Source organism: Narcine bancroftii, chromosome 4 (genome assembly GCF_036971445.1).
Source record: "Narcine bancroftii isolate sNarBan1 chromosome 4, sNarBan1.hap1, whole genome shotgun sequence".
In the NCBI taxonomy this organism is placed as follows: Eukaryota; Metazoa; Chordata; class Chondrichthyes; order Torpediniformes; family Narcinidae; genus Narcine; species Narcine bancroftii.
The window spans coordinates 33,834,322-33,855,627 of NC_091472.1; the positions used below are offsets into that span (position 1 = coordinate 33,834,322).

The 21,306-nt window shown below is 38.1% G+C and overlaps 1 protein-coding gene across 3 annotated transcripts in view; it reads right to left on the bottom strand.

Moving 5' to 3' along the window:
• The window catches only part of ppp1r21 (protein phosphatase 1, regulatory subunit 21), a 113,449-nt gene that overhangs the window by 9,769 nt on the left and 82,374 nt on the right, over positions 1-21,306 (bottom strand). For all 3 annotated transcript variants that reach the window (XM_069931031.1, XM_069931029.1, XM_069931032.1), the window contains 8 exons: positions 20,746-20,882; positions 19,942-20,034; positions 10,069-10,196; positions 4,878-5,030; positions 3,453-3,545; positions 1,924-2,178; positions 1,316-1,351; positions 772-888 (listed from right to left, as the gene is read on the bottom strand). In XM_069931031.1, coding sequence (XP_069787132.1) covers positions 772-888; positions 1,316-1,351; positions 1,924-2,178; positions 3,453-3,545; positions 4,878-5,030; positions 10,069-10,196; positions 19,942-20,034; positions 20,746-20,882 — 1,012 coding nt within the window. The remainder of the gene's footprint in view (positions 1-771; positions 889-1,315; positions 1,352-1,923; positions 2,179-3,452; positions 3,546-4,877; positions 5,031-10,068; positions 10,197-19,941; positions 20,035-20,745; positions 20,883-21,306) is intronic.

A 21,306-nucleotide genomic window follows, 5' to 3' on the forward strand; every position in this document is an offset into this window, starting at 1 on the left:
ATAAGCAGTGGGAAGGCATTAGAAGGGGAGGAAGAAAATTTGTTTTGAATTGCTTCTTATAAATGCAGACTATTCCTTCACTGGCTATACTTTATGAAGTGACCGAGGAGATTTGGTATGTCATCAAAGTCTCTTATAAACTTCTACAGGGGTACCGTGGAGAGCATTCTGGCTGGCTGCATCGCTACCTGGTATGGAGGTGCCAACTCTCAAGACAAGAATAAACTCCAGAGGGTTGTTAACTCGGCCTGCGACATCACAGACACCAGAATTCATTCCATTGAGGACATCTACATGAGGCGGTGTCTTAAGCAGCCTCTATTCTCAAAAACTCACACCTCCTAGGCTATGCCTTCTTTACTCTGCTACCATTAGGAAAAAGGTACAGGAGCCTAAAGACGAGCACTCAACGGCACAAGAACAGCTTCTTCTCCGCTGCCATCAGATTCCTGAATAATCAATGAACCAAAGACACTGTCTTATTGGTTTGTGTCCTTTTTTTTAATAGTAATGTCACAAGATGGTTATATGAATGTTTACGCTATGACGCTGCCGCAAAACACTGAATTTCATGACTTGTTCCTGACAATAAATTTTGATTCTGACTGGAAATGTGCAAGGATGCAGACTCATTTCATTGAATCTGAATTTAACACAAACATTTTGGATTGCTGAAATAAATTCTGGTTAATTCATTCATTTTGAACAAAATTGATAAAATGTCAAAATGGGAAAATAGACAATGCCACAAACCTGTGATATTAGTATTACCTCTGCATGAAAATGAACCGACTTGCTGTCTGCTATATGAAGCTGTGATGTTAGCTCTGTCACTCTCATCATGTAGTGACTTTTGATCAAGTGTTCCCGTGACTCCTCATCTGGAATCTAGGAGTACACAGGCAAGAAATTCTTAGAGAAACTTCAAGACCCACGTTTTAACTCAAGATTAAAGATATTTTGTGCAATGACATTAGCCACAAGTGGAGTTAGGCCATTTGGCCCATCTAATCAACCCTGCCATTCTATCATGTCTGATTTACTATCAACTCCAATCTTCTAGCTTCCTATCTATCTGTCTTAAATGCAACCAATAATTTGGCCTCCACAACCATTTGTGGCAAGGAATTCCATAGATTTCCCACCCTCTGGGTAAAGAAATTCCTCCTTCTCCATTTCAAATATAACCTCCAAAAAGATTCTGTGTAGCTCTGTTATCTTGGTGACATTCTGACATTTGTGCATTCACAGAAGGAAATACACTAATACACTGATTCAATTAACTCTGAATTAAACTTGAATGGGGTCACTGTACCTCATTGTCATTCGTGTATGTAGTTAGCATTCCAACCTAAAAACACAAAATCCAAACCAAGATTAGAGTTCAAATTGAAGCTACCAAAATATGTTAAAAACATGCTAGAATATGAAGCAGTCGCTTTCAGTGGAAGCACATTTAAAAAATGTTTGGTCAATTAACAATTAAACATAATTAAATACACCATGGATTATGATCTCACAAATTTCTAAACATCCTGCAATCAAGTCACTTGGTTTCAATTCCCTGGCAAATCAGTATGTAAATTACTGTTCAATATAAAAAGAACCATAAGATTAATATGACCTTGTAATTACTTATTCTCACATAGTATGTACCATGAACTGAAGTGATTTGGACAGGATACAGAGGTTTGATGTGGAAATGATAGAAGGTAAGGGATCAGGAGAGTGGTTTAAAGAAAAAAATAGGTTCCCTCTCCATAAAGTAGATTAGATTTAGCTTGATTATTGCATTCTCTTGATAAAATAGCCCACTGAAGAATATCCACTGAGAGAGAGTGTGGAAGGGGAGTGAATTCTTATGAAAGGACTCAATCATCTGTCACTTTAAAAACAAGTTAAAAAAATTAAAACATCACTCACAAGACTAGTATTTCTGACTGGTTCTTTGGAGTCCTTTTCAACATGCTCCAAATCTTCAATTTTGATGATAGACCCATTTGCTTGTATCAAATCAGTTGAAGGTAATTGTCCAGCAAGTGTTAATCTGTATTGTTTTTCTAGGTCATTTATACGTTGACTTTCCTTCTCCAGTTTTATTTTGGCTAACTGAGCCTCAAGCATCCAGTGCTCTTTCTCCTGCTCCAGTTTTGTTATCTTTTCTTGGCTTTGTTGCACCTATCAAAGTTGAAGATATTACATGGTTACAAGTTTTTCTTTGGGTAACTGTGGCATCCTTCAGATCACAACAAAAATATTGAGAAGACAAAATTAATATTTTGCAATGTGGAAATAGCCTAGGCTTCAAAGATTTTGTGTTAATCTGAATGGTGCTGGACTCCTCCAATATGGTTATGGATGCGATGGGAGGGAGGACCATGAAACTATCACTCAAGGTACTGATGAACAAACTAGAGGCCCTAAAAAGGTACACAAATCCCCTTGACCTGGTGGAATACTTCCCAAGGCACTGAAAGAAATGGAAGTTTTACCAGAGGTGTTTATGATAATTTATCAAAATTATAGGGACTCTGAACAGATCTGGCAGATTGGAAGACAGAGAATGTCACACCACTGTTTAAAAAACAGATGTAGGCAAAAGATAATTAATAATAGTCCATTTAACTTAATTGCTGTATCAAGGAAAATGCTGAAGAAGAAATGATGAGACATTTAGATAGAAATTGTTCCATCAGACAAATGCAGCATGGATTCAGGATGAGCAGTGTTTGACAAAGTTACTGGAGTTATTTGAGGATATAAGGAGCACAGTGGATACAAGAGGATGCTGTGTATAGTTCTTAGATTTTCAGAAGGTATTGAATAAAGTGCCCCATAAAAGATGCTTCCATGAGATAAGGATGAATGGGGATGGGGGTAAAATATACATCAACTGTCAGAGAGAGATATAGGAAGGTTAAGTGAGTGGGCAAGGGCCTAGCAGACCGAGTACAATGTTAGTAAATGCATGGTCATCTTCCTCGGAAGGAAATATAGAAGATCAGATCATTTAAATAGTGAAAGCTTACAACATGCTATTATGCAGATAGACTTGGGAGTGCTTGAGCATGAATTGCACAAGGTTGATGTGCAGGTACAATAGGTAATCAGGAAGGGTGGCATTTTCCTCTGGCCACTCCAGCTTTCTCTCACATTCCAAAGATGTATGGGGTTAGTAAGTTAATTTGTCACATGGGTGTATTTGGGGGAGCGCAGGCTGGTAGGGCCTGTTACTGTGCTACATCTCTAAATTAAAAATTGAGGTAATGGGAATGTTGGTCTTCATTGCAAGAGTGATTGAATTTTAAAACAGGGATTCTGTACAGGATACTGGTAAGGCTGCACATGGAGTACTGGTTAATTTCATGGCTTCAAAACCCGTGAATGACTTAAAATGCTAGTTCTGAAAATACCGAAATCCCTGAAGGGACGAAAGAAAGATGCATCTTTACCTGTTGTGTAAGACCTTCACGGCTCTCAGTGGAACTTAAAATAGACTTGCGATTTGCCAAAGCCTCATCATATGGTACTGATTCTGGACATGACTGTAACGAGATTATTCAATTACATTACCTACAATAATTTAAAAACTCTGAAGAACAAGCAAATAGTTACCAATAAATTCCAAAACTATTGAAATACAATTTACACCGACTACTATGTTCTATAAGAGAGTCATTGGTTATACCCTTTATCACTCAGGCTTTAAAAATAAACCTTTTGAATATCGTTATCCAACGATGCTTTGCCTTTATTAATCAGTTTCTGCATTCCCACTGTGTTTCCTCATCTATTTCACATCAAGCAATGATTAATGAACATAACAACTAAATTGTTCACCAGTTAACCCAGTGGTTCTCAACCTTTTCTCCCCCCCACTTACATACTATCTTAAGTAATCCCTTATTCACCACAGAGCACCTATGGAATAGGATGCCTGAGGTGCTCTGTGGTTAGTAAGGGATTACTTAAGATGCTATGTGAGTGGGAAAGGTTGAGAACCACTGAGTTAGCCCAACACTACTAGTCCCACCCTACATGCATGATGAAATGTATTAAATGTATTATTTATACATTGTATACAAATTAGAGAATTTATAAACAACCAATAGAAAAATGTACAGATTCAATGATCCAAGTTGAAGGCAAAAAGATGATGATAAGTAATGCAATCATAAACCTGATGAGTATTTCTTTGGTATCAGGGATAAGCTGTCATTTCAATTACAAGAGTAAAGAACACTACTTTAGTGGGACTAACTGCAGAGCTCAAGAAACACAGATTACCAGAGAAGAGTCAACTACCAATTGTTTTTTTATTTTAAACAATCGCGTGCCTCATAAAGGGGAGTGATATCAGGGGAGTGAAGTTAGTGTGCTGCAGAGTCATTGTCTCTCTGGCAACATGCCAACAGGAAAGCAACACAGGTCTACAAACATGGGCTCCTCCTGGCAAGGAAGGGGAGCCGGCACCATTCTGTGCTGGCTGCTCAGTGCTCAGTCCAGTTGTGCGGCCACTTGGTCCGCCACAATGACATACTAACACGCTTCTGTTAAAGATCAGAATAGCAAACAAAAACAGCTGTGACTGCACATTTGAAAAGAAAACAGAAAATGCTAGAAATATTCAAGGGAGTATCTGCAGAGAAAGCTATTTTATCACAAATGTTTTCTGACCTGCTGAGTATTTCCAAACATTTCTGTTGTCATTTCAGTGACATACCATAGTATTCAACTACTGAACAAGAACACCCAGAGCAACAAAAATAATTTGCTCAAACTAAATTGCAACTTTTGCTCCATTTCCTTTCCCATTCCTAGCATTAAATGCATCATGTAATCCAATTGATTAGTTTACCATTAATACATTTACAAACCTTCTTTAGAGACTTCATGTAAGCAGCTGCTTTCTTCTTATTCTCCAACATACACTCTGCTGAGAGAGGGTCTATAACACAATTTCCTCTCTTTGAGCTATACACTGAAGGAGCTGTGAAGAAGTCCAAGTTGTTGTTGAAAAATGTGCAAATCTAGAGAGATATAAATATAGACAAATTAGCACAGAAAGACTTTTCAAAGCAAATACTTTTCTTTGAAGAAGAAAAAATGCTCTAATCAATCTTTTATTCACTGTGTCTATTACAGTGAAGCCTGCCCTGGTCTTTCACAAGACATTAATAGTACTGAAGCAGAGAATCAGAATTAATTAGACAAATTCAGGCAATTTGCCCATTATACTCTTTGAAGCAGTTATCCAATTATGACATTCATTGAAAATGAAATTGTTATTGTAGCTTTCTTGGCCAAAACTCAAAAAGTGCAAACAGTCAGCCTCTCTACTCCAATGTTTCAAGTTTCTACAATTTGAATCATTTGGTCATCATTGCAGATCTGATATGAAAAGATGGATTTCTCCCAAAATCAACACTACAACAATTATTGAAGACAAATAATTACCCAACCCCAACCAACCAATTTTCCCCTGCAACCGTGTCTGCCTGTCCTGCATCAGACTTGTCAGCCACAAACTAGCCTGCAGCTGACGTGGACATTACCCCTCCATAAATCTTCGTCCGCGAAGCCAAGCCAAAGAAAATGAATGCCAAAATGATAGCAGGAGCAGAGATGTCTTGCTCCAATGAAATAGGATCCTGGAATATTGCCTGGAGTACAGCAAAGATTTACCCAATTGATTATTGATATACCAGGTTTGCTTGTGAGCAGAGATTGAGCAGTCTATGCCAATATTCTCCAGAGTGTAGGTCACCCACAAATTGGAGGAACAACATCTCCTGTCCATCCTGGCAGTCTCCAGTCAGATGGCATCTATCTCCAATTTCTCCCTCCCTCAGTTTTTCTCTTTCCCATCCCCTCTGTCCCTGTTCCCTCCATTCTCACATCAGGAAGCCATCCTTCTTAGCATTCTCCCTATTTCTAGGCAGTTTCTTTCTCCTTTACCATCCCATCTGTATCCACCCATTATCTCTTATATTGGCCTATGCTCCTCCCCTTCCTCCCTCCTCTCCCCCACCTTTCTGTTCAGGTGTCTGCCTGTTTTCCACATTTCTGATGCCCAGGGCTCAAGCCTGAAATGTTGACTGCCTTTTACTTCATGACCTGCTGAGTTTCTCCAACACTTCTGTGCATTAGACCTCACAAATAGGTTGGTTCTTTGCCTAGGAGAAGCAAATGCACCAAATTCTTTGAAGCATTGGGCCAATTTCTAACATTCAGATTCTATAACTCATTTTTTTTCTTTTAAAATATTTTATTGAGTTTAACAAAAACCCTTTACACATGGCATATTAAAAAGAACAAATCAAATGATATCATATATATGTCACATATCAATTGAAAATTAGATGCACAAACCATAATTATTACATTAACTTGTTGAGGATAAAAAATTCTATATTTATAATTAAACAATTACATCATAATTCATATTATGTCTAAAATCAATATCGAATACAAAAATTATACAATTAATACACATAAAATTCCCTTACATAAGTTATTTTATACTTCCCTGATTTCATCATGTTGTTCTGTGATATGATCCGTGATAATCTGTTTAAACCCCCACCCCCTTTACTTATGAGTCTTAATAATGAAAATACGTTAATAGTAAAAAAAGGAAAATAAAATTCTCTCTACTAATCTATCCCCTCCCTCTAAACAAGGCTATCTCTATATATTGTAAATATGAATCGAACAATGACCCCCAGTCACCAGGCAGGGAATCCCCAGAGCATTCACACCATTTAAATCCTCAGATTATGATAATAAACCATGAATGGGCCCCACATCTTTTCAAATTCAGACTTTGCATCTTTAGTATTATATTTAATTTTTTCCAAACTTAAATAAGACATGATATCATGTAACCATTGTCTGTGAGTGGGTGAAACAATGTCTTTCCACCATCAAAATTGCTTGTCTAGCTATCACGAAGCAAAAGCTAAGATTCTATTTTGGGTTGAGGACAGAGCTACAGAAAAGCCAAATAAAGCAATCAAAGGGCATGGTTCTAATTTAGTCTTAAGAATTGTTGATAAAGTTTGGAAAATCTCTTTCCACAAATGTTCTAAGTTCAGACACTCCCAAAACATGAATCAATGAAGCTTCACAAATTTTACACTTATCACATAACGTATCAGGATGAAAAGGAGATAATTTATCTTTAGACATATATATTCTATGCATTTCCTTAAATTACAACAAATAATGTCGTGCACAAAATGAAGATTCATTGATCAAATTAAGAAATGTATCCCAATATTTCCAACAGGACTAACCAAGGATTGACATCCTTTTCTGTTGTGGTTTCAACTTGATGTGGCACTCAAAGCATAATCTCTCAAAATTGGTGCCCTTTCCATTTTCCATCTACATTTTTGTCAATGTCGCTCAACATTCTGTGGGTTTATTAAATAATTCTCTGCAATTGCTGGACATGTTTAGCGTGATATTTAAGTCTCTATAATTATCCATTAATATTGAAAGGACATGATAGTGAATGTGGAGAAGATATTTCTAGTAGTAGGACTTGAAGACTTGAGAGCATAGCCTCAGAATAAAATGACATCCCCTTAGAACAAAGATCAGAAATTTCTTCAGCCAGGGGGTAGTAAATCTATGGAATTCATCATAACAGATGGCTGTGGAGGCCAAGTCACTGAGTATATTTATAGCAGCGATTGATAGGGTTATTGATTCGTAAAGGCATCAAAGGTTATGGGGAGAAGGCAGAATGAGATCGAAAACAAAAATAAATCAGCCATGATTTGAATGGCAGAGCAGTCTTGATGGGCTGCGTGACCTAATTCTGCTCTCAAGTCTTATGGACTAATTTCATCATTAATCGTGCCATTAAGGAAATCCTTGTTTTCACTTCAGAAAACTTGATATCATTACATTACTTTTCTAAAAATTCTATAATTGATGTATAATTCATGTGATAATGCAAAAACTGCTTCTAGTTTCACTGCTTTTCTAGTTTGATGTCAGTAGCGTACGCAATTAATTCCTATTGAACAATTTAATCTAAATCAAGCAAGGAAATGAACAGCGATGGTCATTTGATCAATTCATTCACCCAGAAGAACACTACATTATTCAAAGAATTTAGGCACTATTCACAATGGACTGAATTTTGCGTTGAAAAGAATATTACAGTCCAGTACACTGTGGTGAAACCGCTGCTGAAACTCGTACTTCAATGAATGCTACATATTTATTAATAAATGCATACTTGAGAGTGGAGAGAAAAGGAATAAAGATCACATTTATAAAATGTGGCTTGCGAGTAAACTGATTTATGATCAGTAAATTGGAAACTAATTAACTGGCTGCTTCTTTCGTGACCCTAATTTCCAAATGCAACTGAATCATATGATGAATAGATCGGATTTTGCTGGAGTGATCCATCACCCCAACACCATCTTCCTTATGGTGTGAACACAATGATTGCTTAAAAAAGATTTAAGTAGCTCCTTGTAGCTAATGTTTGTTTATTGAAACTCGGGGAAAAGACAAAATTCAACTATTCTTGTTACAAAAGCAGAGGATGCATGAAAAATTTCTCGAGCTACTATTAATTAGCTAGTTTGGATCAATAAAAAATTGACTGGCTAAGAGTGAAGTACAGGCATGAATGGCTCTTTCATTTGCTTCACAAGATTTAATGAATGCCTTGGGATCAATTTATTACTATTTATGTACATATGACATGGATGAAGGTAATGAAAGAATGACTGATAAATTTGTTGCTGATACAAAAGAGATATAGGAAAACAAGTTTCAAAGACAAGGATGCCAGAAAGGGTTTGGAATGATGGGTTAATTGAGTAGCAAATGGAGTATAATGTGGGAAAATATGAAACCATCTATTTTGGCAGGAAAAAATATTAAAACCTAAATGGCAGAGCTAAGATGCAGAAGGATTTGAGCCCTCTGAAGCATAATTTACAGAAGGGCTGAATAAAAAGGGTGCAAATAATTAGGAATGCTTATAGAATGTAATCATTTACTGCTGGGGAAATTAACACCATAATGGAGGGCAGAATTTGGTAAGCTTCAGCTGAACAGGTATTAGCGACAGCATATCTGGTGTAGGGCAGAAATATAGTGGTTTCCTTAATGAATGAATTATGTAAATGCCGCAATGTAGTTCAGAAAGGTATATTAAGACTGATACCTAGAATTGGCAGGTTAGGTCATGTGAAAAGATGGAATAGGGTGGAGCATTATCCCCTGGATTGATAGCCAGAGTTGCCCTGTCTTCCCTAGAATTGAAAGACAACTTGACTAAAACATACAAGATTGTGAGTGGTCTTGATAGAGTGGATGCTGAATGTTCTCCCTTCTAGAAGAATCTAAAATAGAGTCATGCATTTCAGACAGATGAGACAAATAATATTTCTCATCGATGAGATTTTTTTGAATTCTCTTAAACAATGAAGATCTTAAATAGCTTAAATGCACTGGCATTTAAAGTTAGAATAGATATTTATAAAGAGCAAAGCAGGGGTAAAAGGCTAAAGGGAAACCAGAAGGTGGGGTTGAAGTTAACATCAGCTATGCCACAATTTTATTGAATGAAGGAACAGGTCAAGAAGTGATTTCATCTTATTCTCATTTCGTACTTTCATAACCTTCCAATGAGACTTCACTGCAAGAGGTTGGCCAATTGCATACTCAAAATATTGTTAAAAACATTTCCATGAATAAAATTAACAAAACTCAGGAAAATTTGAATTTAGCCCAAAGACATATATTTCAAATGAGATACATTTAGTTTTGTTCTGAATTTTGAACTTTTTTTGCTCTAAGCTGGTCTATTGAATGAAGCTGCAGATACATGATAGTCCAAACAGCCACCCTCTGTCCTGCACTTCTCACAAGGCTGCAAAAACACTGAGCAGATTACACACACTTCTCAATTGGCTTTAATTGTTATTGCAAATTATAATTCAAATAACTTTGATGTAAAAAGTAACCTTGGCTACTTAAAAAATTAATAGCATTTTCCTAATTTTACAGCAATTCTTGATCATTCATAGTTACCTTTCCTGTGACATTTGACAAGGCTACAATGGAAGATAAAATGCAGTCATTGGTAGTTTTAAGCTTCTGCGTAATGGTGGGTAATTCTTGTTCCAATGAAATCTTCTGACTGTAATGCTTGGAAATATCTGAAGGTTTAAAAAAAAAGATCAATCAACAACAAAAAGATTTGTCAAAGTATTTTGCTTTTCAAAGGCTTTAAAAAAAATGCACAGAGATTACCGTGTATAAATTTTAAAGTGTATTATAAAAACCCAAGATACATACATTCCCACACAAAATGGTACGTATCACACAGATGATATCCTTATGACAACAAGGAAAATGAAGTGACACTCTCCTCAGATTGGCACCTTTTCTTTCCTTTAGAAACCAGAATATCTTGAGTCGACAACAGGTGGCTCCCACCATTTGCAGAGTTTGAGTCACCACTGAGAGCAAACAATAAAAATTGCTGGCTTAGCAGGCATATTTAGAATATTCATCTATTAATGTATTTATTCACAGACACTGAATGGGATAGAGGGAAATATAACACAGAAATAACAAGATTTAAATTCCAAAGTGCTGAAAACAAAAGTACGAGATGGAGGAGTAGGGACTAGAAAGCCCACAAGAAAATAGAATGAAAACCAATTGAAAAAACTGCTACCTCAAAACTATATTATAACATAGAAGAGCATATGAACAAGCCTTTTAGACTACAATGTTTCTACTGAACACTAAATCTCTTCTATCTGCAGATAATCTATACCCCTCCATGTTCATTTGTCCACCAGGTTCTTATACACTACTTGATCCACTAGCCCTGGCAGGCCATTCCAGGAATCTCCTTAGTATAAAAATCTGCCCTGTACATTTCTTTTAAAACTTTTCCCTCAATTTAAATGCACATCCTCCAGTATCTGACATTTTTACCGTGGGGAGAAATATTCTGACTTGTCTATGCCTCTCATTTTTATACATTTCCATCAGGTTTCCATTAAGCCACCAAAGCTCTTTTAATTTTTGCTCAGACCCATTGTTGGATCGGTCCACTCAAGTAACAATGAGAATGAAAGCTGCTAAAACTACATTGGGTTTGATGAGATATATGAATTTAATTGATGCATGGAGGAGAATCCATGGAGGAGTGTTCAGTAGAGAGAAGGACTGTTCATTTTATTCTAGTAGGTTTGACTCATTCTAGAATTGATCTCTTTTTGGTTTCGGCTCAAATACAAACTAGGATTTTTGATGCGGACTCTAAACCGAGGATTTTATCTTATCATTCGCCTTTATTAATAACTATGGAAATGCCTGATAAGGAGAGGTCAATGTATAAATGGATATTAAATACTTCATTGTTGAAAAGGAAAGATTTTTGTGACTTTGTTTGAACCCACATTTGGATATTCTGTGATACAAATTTGAACTAGGTAAAAGATAAATTTATTATATGGGACAATTTAAAGCATAGCTACAAGATCAAATTATAAGTTTCACATATAAAATTAAGAAGGATATATGTGGGGAAAAAAAAAGCTTTCAAAGCTCCAAACAAGTCATATTTCTCCAACCTATCTTTATAGCATCCTGGCAAATCTCTTCCAAATTTTCCACATCTTTCTTGCAATGGGACAACCAGAATTGCACACAATTTCTCAGTGTGGCCTAACCAAAGCTTTATTTAGCTGCAACATGGCTTCCTTATAATATTTTCAAGAAACAAATGCAGGCAAACTTTCAAACTTAGAGAAACCAAGACCTAAAAAAATAACAAGTAAATCTAATGATAGCAAGTCAATTTGTAGAAGTTCAGTGCAATCCAATCATAAAGTGGCTTCATAAAACACAGAAGAGCTCATTTTCATAAAACCCCCACAAATCCTGCTCATGCTTCAAACCTGTGCTTGTTGGTCTTTACTGGCTTCTGGTTAACTTGTAGCTCAATGATTTACCATCCTTTGGTTCAAATTCTTGCTTAGTTTCACAATTCCACATCATTCCCATGGAACAGAGATAAGCATGCAACAAGCAGTTATTAGATTTTCCTCATCTATTTCTGAAACTTCCTCAGCCCAACAAGTCTGACAACACTTCCTTCAACCAAATAAGATCTCTTAAGAATTACTCCATTCCCTTTAACCCAAGATATGATTTACCTCAGTGATAAACCCTGGCTGAATACTCTCCACTTGCCTGAAGTTCCATTATCCCAAGCAGATGGTCACCAGCTAGAAAAAAAAAAGCCTGCTTTGTTGGCATCTCCAACTTTAATTAAACATTAATTTCTTTCACCATGCTGTGGATGCAAAATTCTCAGACTACTTCAATAGAACCTGCCAAATCCATGGCTTCTACCATGTGGAAGGTCAACAGCAGATTTTCCTTCAAATTCCCCAGTGGCCTATCATGGAAAGATTATTAATCCTTGTTTTTGTCACCAGATGGCCAACAACACTGTGGGGAGAAATTTCCTTAGATGGTCAACAAGTTGACTTCAGATCATTGCTGGCCTTCACAGCTAATAAAGAACTTTTAAAGTGCACTAGCAGTAATAATACAGGAATCGGGCTGCCAATTTGTTCATATTATGAGCCTACAAACACTGGTGATAATGACAAATAAAAATGAGGGACAATTATTGGTCATTATATTGGGGATAACTTTCTGCTCCTTTTTAAAAAATAATTACACAGCATCTTTTATGTCTGGTTTGACTGTTCATCTAGGACACAATAGTCTACTGTTGCTTGATAGGTCATTAGTGAAGTCTACACAGTTTTAATCTTCAAAGACTTCTGTCCTATCATAAACCAACAAAGGCAAAATGACTGATGCTTTTTCTAAAGTATGGAAAAAAGAGGATCAGAATTGTTGAAGTGGAGAAACCAACGAAATTGTTAGCTTAAAGGCTAAGACAGCGGTTCTTAACTTTTTCCCCCCACTCACATAAGCAATTCTTTACAAATCACAGTGGACCAATGGCACAGGATGCTAAGGTGCTCTGTGGTTAGTAAGGAATTACTTAAACTGGTATGGAAGTGGAAAATAATGGTTGAGAACCACTAAGCTAAGGGATGAGATGGGAAAGATGGTGAGAGGCAGGAGAGATGGTGGAGGGGTATAAGAATATATCTAGGACCAAGTCTCCTTGAATGTATCATGCCCCTTGAATGCAGCATGCATTTAATATGATCATTGGTGCACTTTGGCATCAAATGCCTATCCCCTATTGTTCTATTCCTATCTTTAGTGCACAAATATCTATTCATCTTAGCCTGGAGCATGCAGATGAGCTTTAGATCTACAACACTGTGGAAAATTAACAAAATTCACAATTTTCTAAATGTTAACTTCTTGAATTGACACTGTGACCCATTATTCTCAGCCATAAAATTTCAGGAAAAAATTTCTTAGAAGCACGATAGCGCACTCACCGCACACATTGTGAAACAATTCACCGCACGCGTCGTGATAGCGCACTTGCCGCACACATTGTGAAACAATTCACCGCACGCGTCGTGATAGCGCACTCGCCGCACACGTCGCAATAGCAGACTCACAGCACGCGTCATGATAGCGCACTCGTCGCAATAGCAGACTCACCCCACGCATCGCGATAGCGCACTCACAGCACGCGTCGTGATAGTGCACTCACCGCTCGCCTCGCGATAGCGCACTCACCGCACGCGTCGCGATGGCAGACTCACCGCTCGCGTCGCGATAGCAGACTCACCGCTCGCGTCGCGATAGCAGACTCACCCCACGCGTCGCGATAGCGCACTCACCCCACGTGTCGCGATAGCAGACTCACCGCTCGCGTCGTGATAGCGCACTTACCACACGTGTTGCGATAGCGCACTCACCGCACGTGTCGTGATAACGCACTCACTGCAGTGCTACCTCTCAAGCACAATGGATCCAGAATATAGCAGCCTTTTACAATGCCACTTCATTAATCATGAAATATTAATTCCTTTTACCATCAGCACACAGTAGTGGTAATATATGCTAGCTAAAAAATGCACAGCAATTACATGTTCAGGCTATCCCAAATGCACTTCCCAGATCCACCACGTTATCGAAGAGACAAGGACAAAGACTGCATGTGCCTGGAAATCATCATGGCGTTCAGGTTCTCCACCCAAGTCTCACAACATCTTGGCTTGGAAATATATTTCTGTTCCTTCTTTTGTCACTGAATTTAAATCCTAGAACTCTCACCAATAGCAATGTATGACTACCTCCACTGCAAAATGGTTATTCACCACTGTAAAATGCAATTAGCTTAAACAGCAAAATATTTAAAGTGCATAAGCCAATTCTGAACTATTCCTCAAATGCATTTTTTCAGTTCTGTTGTTGCAATGGAACACTGTTGTAAAGAATGCCATAATGAATAAATGTTTTAATTCTGTATAAATGTAGTGTAAGATAGACAATCAAAGAATGATAGTGAATTAAGTCAATGAAACACAAGGAATTGTGAAAGTCAGAAAACTAATTTCGACTGTGGATTCATATTTGATAATTGCCTGGGGCAAGAAATTGACAGGAAACATAGGAATGTAGTACAACGCAATAAAAAGAGCAAGGGCACTGATTGAGAGAACAAAAGAGCCACATCACAGAATTCTGTGCAATTAGTATGAGCGTCTAATTCAAAGAGAATCTGCAAGTCAAGGATGATGAGGTATGTAGAGCACGTAAAAAATGAATTATTTTTGAAGACTAGGGCCAAGAATGTTCTGAGAATTGGCAGTTAGACAGCAAAATTAAAGAGGAGAAAACCCTACTGCAGCGGCCTTCGGGTGGTGAGTACAATCAAAGACCAGCAGCCTGTGTAGCGGCACTGGCCCCAACAAGCGAACCAGCGGGTAAATGGCAAGAGCAGCTTAAAGGCCAGCAACCCCAAAATGGCACTGGCCTTGCTGCGTAGCCAACAGACAGGGACAGTGAGGGGGGGGGGGGGGGGGAGAGAAAGAAGGGCATTGTTACTCGCACTTGGGAAACCCTCTTTTGTTATGCATGTTGTGATGTCAGCCAAGGGGGGGCCATGATGGGAACAGTGCAAGTATAAAAGTGGGGCATGAGCCCTAATAAAACTTCGAGCTTAACCTGACTACATGTATGTCTTCTTTCAAGTAGTGCACGGCTACACAAGTTATGGGTAGAGAGTGTGCATAGACATGACAAATTTATTGAATTAAACTACTTGGCCAATTAATTCCAGAGTAATTAAGGGTGCTATCCTTGCCTGCATTCAACAATGCAGTTTGCTTTCATCAGATTCAGCTCACTTGCAAACAAATTCTCAACAGATTATTTGCAACTCATTGGAAGCTCCCAATAATGATGTTGCTCACTGTTAAAATGCATTATGTGGAAGAGATAAACTACTTGGAAATAAATCAAATTATAACATGAACATTCTGAACTCCAAAATCAACTATAAAGATAATTTGGAACTTTAAACTCTACCGGCTACAGTCTTAAATAAGAAATTACCATATAGGACTGAACTAAGAAGAAAAAACAAATTCATGCAAGAGGCCATGGATTTTTGGAACTTTCTCCCTAGGAGTGCTGAGTAAATTCAAAACAGAGACCAAATGATTTTTTGGATATTAAATGAATCAAGAGATGATTGGAATTCAAAGTGGCCCCTGATCTCAAAGGATCAGTCACAATCATACTAAACTGCAGAGCAGCACGAAATCCAAACAGCTAAATCCTAATTAATACCTTTGGGAAAGCTGGGTGTATTTAAAGAAAAATCAAACATTTTTGAGAAGAATGCTCTAAAGAATTTAAAAAGTTGTACAAAGACAGTATTTAAAACTAAAAGCAAGATTATAACCATATAACCATTGATGGAGTGCACACAATACTCTGCATGTGGGCTCATCTATTTCCCAAATCATCGTACGCAAATTCTCTTGAACGAAAGGCTCGCTGCTATATTTGGCCAGTGTACGAGTACACTCAAAGCCCTTTTATATATCAACATTTTTCAATTTAATATCATTTGAATACAAGTGTATTTTCTGCATTTCCTATCAAAGAGGATCACATTATATTGTATGTCAACCTTTTGTCCACTCACTCAATTTGTCTGGGCTTTGATTCTTTTAACAATGTTATCTAATTAAGTTCTGTTTCCTTGGCCAAATTATCAATAAATATTGTGAATTGCTAATTACCTCTTGCCTACCTAAAAGACTCATTCGTTTGTCAAACAATTTTCAATCCATGCCCCTGCAATAACCCCTTAAACTTTCTACACCAACTTTTTCTGGTTTTCAAAGGCTTTCTGAAAATCCAAGAACATCTCTTATCTATTCTACCACACACATCTTTAAAATCTCTAGTTAGCTTACAAACTTGATTTCCCTTCTAGAACTTGGTGCTGACTGCATCTAAACTCGCTGATATTTTCCACAAGTCCCACATCTTTGTGACACTGGAGCTAAGGTATTGGATTATTCTGTGCAATTCCCAGTGCTTAATATTTATTCCTGGTGAAATGAAAATAATACCACACCATAACTTCGTGTTACAGGGGGGCTGTGTTCCTTGAAAAACACGATTTTCCGTTGTGCAATCCTCATTTCTTCCCAATGAACGGCTTGTTACAAGTGGAAATGTATTTCCACATTAAGTTTTTCTCTCAACAGTAATGCCACAGGTTGTATTAGAGGCAGAAGAGAAAGCAACTAGAAATGAAGGTTAAAAAAGTCCCTTTCACACTGGTACCTTATCCCAGTAATTGACAGCCAATCAGTTAAAGGTCTGTTTCATTGGCAAGGTAACCATACCACTGATATCAGAAGCCACACAGAACTGTCCTTAGGCACTGTCTAGCCTCTGCAGCCTGCCAATCTGGTGTGCGCCCAACCAGCAGTCAGTGTGCTCACTGTCATTGGCTGGCCCCGTACATCACAGCCCCTGCTCAGCAGAGTGGGATATTTAAACCTGAGCACATCATTGTTCATGTGGTCAAGTCCTGCACACTTTCTGGGTCATTGTTGCCACGGTGGACGCCATCTGGAAGGGAACGCCATCCGGGAGGGAACACAGGTAAGGGGCTAGCAACCCTTAGGCCGACCAGGGTATCACCGGCAACCCAGTAGATACCGGCATTTTAGCCACAGTCCTCTGTTTACTTGTGATTAGAGGCTGTGCTTCTTCCCTGTAGTTAGCCAGATAGGGCACCACATCAGGAGTCAGAACCCCCTACCCACAGGTCGTTACTCCCGGGATGGGTGAGGGTTTGTCACACTCCTTTGTTGCTTAGCCCCTTCCTTCGGTCGGGATTCCAAGGTTGGATGCAGACCAGTAACTTTAACGTACGTGCGTGCTGTGTGTGAGAAGCTGCCTGTATTTGAACTTGTTTAGTTTAATCTGTGTGTAAGTGTTGTAGCAGATTAACTGTGTTTGCTCTGGGACTGCCCCAGAGTCTTTTTTTCTGTGTACTGTTTCAATAAAGCACATGTATTGTTGCACCGTACTGTGTCCAGGCTCACTTTCCACATAAGGTGCCATCAGATGATACTACTGTGAAGGAAACAAAAGATTGAAAAGGTATAAACTTTGCTGAAGAGAGAGATGCTGATCTGTCCTCCCAGAATTCCATGCAGCAGAGAAACCCCTCCATAAATGCTCCATGCATACAACACTTTCTCTGCCACGTGGAATTCTGGGAGGGAAGGTCTGCCATCGCTCCTTTCCATGGTGTTTATAAATTGCATTACTACACTTTCCCACTGTCTTTTATAAAATTATAAAAGTTTATATAGGTCGGCACAATGAGAGAGGCTGAAGGGCTCATACTGTGCTGTACCTAATGATAATAATATTATATTTAGGCATGATTAATTTTGTTTAAATACAAGATCATAATACATCGATCAGGATTTAGGGCAGGTCCACAATCACTCGATGTGTCACTCAGACATGACTGGTGGAGGATAAAATCCTCTATCCCCAGGGATGCCTTGTGATGAGTGTGAAAGGACACAGATAACTGGTTAACAGTGGTCCAGTGTGAAGGGCAAAAATGGCTTCCTTAACCAGTTCACTGAACAGCCCATCTACTGGTTAGCCAGTGTGAAAAGGGATAAGGTATCATTGTTATAGCATAAACACAAGAGAATGCCTTGTAGTTTCCATAGTAACTCCTTTCAGTGGCCTTCTGCTTTAAACCAGCAGTCCGACTTGTGTCCTCAAATAGTTCAGTTCTCTGGAATTTATTTTTATCTACAAATTCCATAGAAGCATTTGTTTTATTCCTTATCGTAAATATTTGATATTGTTGGATTGGAATTCTGTAAGGGAAAATTTCTGTTCACTGAACCAACATCACAAGGGTATTTGTATTTAACGGAACAGAAAATATGATACAGTTTGAGTAATCTAATTTCTAATCTATTATTTTGGACATTTATTATAACGTTCTATCGACATACTTTTTTACATGCCACATGGTTGTGTGTGAAAATGAAGCCATTTTGGCAAGAAATTGCAGAAAAATTAACTAAGATAACAGGAGTGGCCTTCACAGGCAACCTGGAGCTATATCTACTAGGTAATTTCATGGAAATAAGTGACAAATTGACTAAATGCCGAATCTCATTTATAAAAATAGCACTGGTGGTAGCAAAAAAATGTCATGATCACTCGGAAGTCCGACTCCCCTCTACTTATAGCACGGACTGCAGAAATGAACAGCTGTATACCTATGGAAAAAAAAAATCAAATATAACTTAAAGAATAAATATGACACTTTTGTAATGGTCTGGCAGTCATACCTGGACCACATAGGGGCCCAGATACAGTAATAAAAGGGAACAAAAAAGGGTGTAAAAATAACTCATATTTATAAAAATATCGTTTCCCCAATTCTATATAGTTAAAATATATGTAAGCTCTGACAGTGAATGGATCTGTATGTATGGAAGGGGAGGAGGGAGGGAAGGACTGTTTTGCTTTTGTTTGTTGACTTTGTGAGAAAAAGTTTAATATATTGTATATTTAAAACGTCACTATGTATAATTTGTGCAGATGGCTGCATGCGCGACGGAAGGCTTGTTTCTTCTCTGGCCAGGACGGCTTTGCAAGGTGAGCCTGGTGGGCAGCTCGCTTCTTTGCCAGCAGCTCCTGGATTTCCTGGCTGTTTTCGTCGAACCAGTCCTTGTTTTTCCTGGAGGAGAAGCCCAGTACCTCTTCAGTGGATTGCAGTATGGTAGTCTTCAGCTGATCCTAGAGGGTTTCAGGGGACGAGTCCGTGAGGTGGATTGCATCCTCGAGCTTTGCTTTGAGGTTTGCCTGGAAGTTTCCTCTTACTTCGTCTGACTGCAGGTTTCCAACATTCAACCTCTTTCTGGGGGCTTTACTGCTCCTGGACTTTGGCTTGAAGTGAAGGTTGAGCTTGCCTGCCACATTGACCACCGCCAGTGGGCTGATATCGCCTCAAACCGTGCATCTTGGCGCCTCGCAGTTCGGCGGGCAGCAACCTCCTTTGAAGAAGACCGCAGAGCCCACCTCACTGACAAAAGACAAAGGAGGAAAAACCCAACACCCAACCCCAACCAACCAATTTTCCCTTGCAACCGCTGCAACCATGTCTGCCTGTCCCGCATCGGACTTCTCAGCCACAAATGAGCCTGCAGCTGACGTGGACATTAACCCTCCATAAATCTTCATCCGCGAAGCCAAGCCAAAGAAAGAAAGTATAATTTGTGATTTTAAAAAAATATTCAAAAAAAATCATTCTATCGACATATCAAAACCTTTATAAGAAAACGGCTTAAAAATCAGCATAAACTATTCTTTACAAGTTGCCAAGATCAACAGTTGTTGCTTTTGTTCTACTATCTTTAGACTTGCCTTTCATAATATCATACAAAGAATGAAGACTAGCAGCAAGCTGTGTGAAAACTACATTGTAGTTTGTCTGAAGAAGCATTTTGGGATTGGTACCTAAGAGGAAATAAAAAATACAGTGTTAAAACAAATCCAATTAATCTTCATACATTACTACAATTGAGATTGAAATGTATTTAAATATTCCTGTGCAAACAACTTAAAAATTATTCAGTTATTTTGTTTATTACTTAAGAAGCTTTTATATGGCTTTCAGTAAAGAAAATAATTTGACATTGGAATCTACTCAAGTTTTCATTTGGTGAATTTTCCTCAAAAAAAACACTAATTAGGGAATAAGTAGAATTATTTCATGCTTTCCAGATGCATTCAAGAAGGGGCAAATGGAGGGGTGGATGATCTTTGATCGATTTTTTTTCAAATCCATCCCCTCCCACAACAGCTCCCTAAAGGGAAGCATTAAAAATAAACAGAAACATTCAGTAATTTACAATATTACTAAATTCATATTCTTCATATATGGTGTCCACATCTTAACAAAAAAAATCATAATTATTATGTAAATTGTTATTTTCTCCATATAGATACACGACTTCAACTCATGATGCCATCGAACTACACTTAACTCCGCTTCATCTTTCCAAGACATAGCTATACATTTACGAGCAATTGTCAATGTTAGACAAATAAATGCTGTCTGAAACTTATCCAACCCCAAGTCCAAGGGATAGATCTTTTGAGGATCACACTTTGCAGTTGTTGAGTTAATCTTACATGACAAATACAAGGACACCATTGTGAACTTACTTGGCAAGGCAAGGAGGCTTATGTAAACCTGCAGTTTTTCAAAGATAGCAGTAACCTTTTGCATATCACCCCTCAGTTCCATGTTCCTTACTTGTAAATTAGCAGTGCAGAACGAATGCTCACATTCCTCTTCCAAACTACCAGTTTAAGAAAGCAAAAATAATTAATGTTTATTATCACCCAAATCAAATCATGTATTCTTTACAGCATTCCCAAACAATCAAAACTGAAATATTTGAATCTAAACCAAATGTTCCTGATTGGATAGCTTCAACTGAAGGAATATGCGTATCCATTTTAATTGTACATAATAGCTTTCATGAGTATTAAGCAAAAGAACATAGTATTGACAACAAGTAATGTTATTTCCGTGCCAGTAGGGTAGCACAGTTAGTGTTATGGTTTGTGAGACACTAGGTGCTTTCAAACTGCCTTGTAAAATTGGGTTAACCAGGCAATTTGCCCGGTTAACGTCCCTCACAAGGCAGCTTGAAAGGGTCGGACCGAGTCAGCATCGTCCAAAGTCAACCGGGTCCCTGCCCTTCCTCGGAGGTAGTCAGG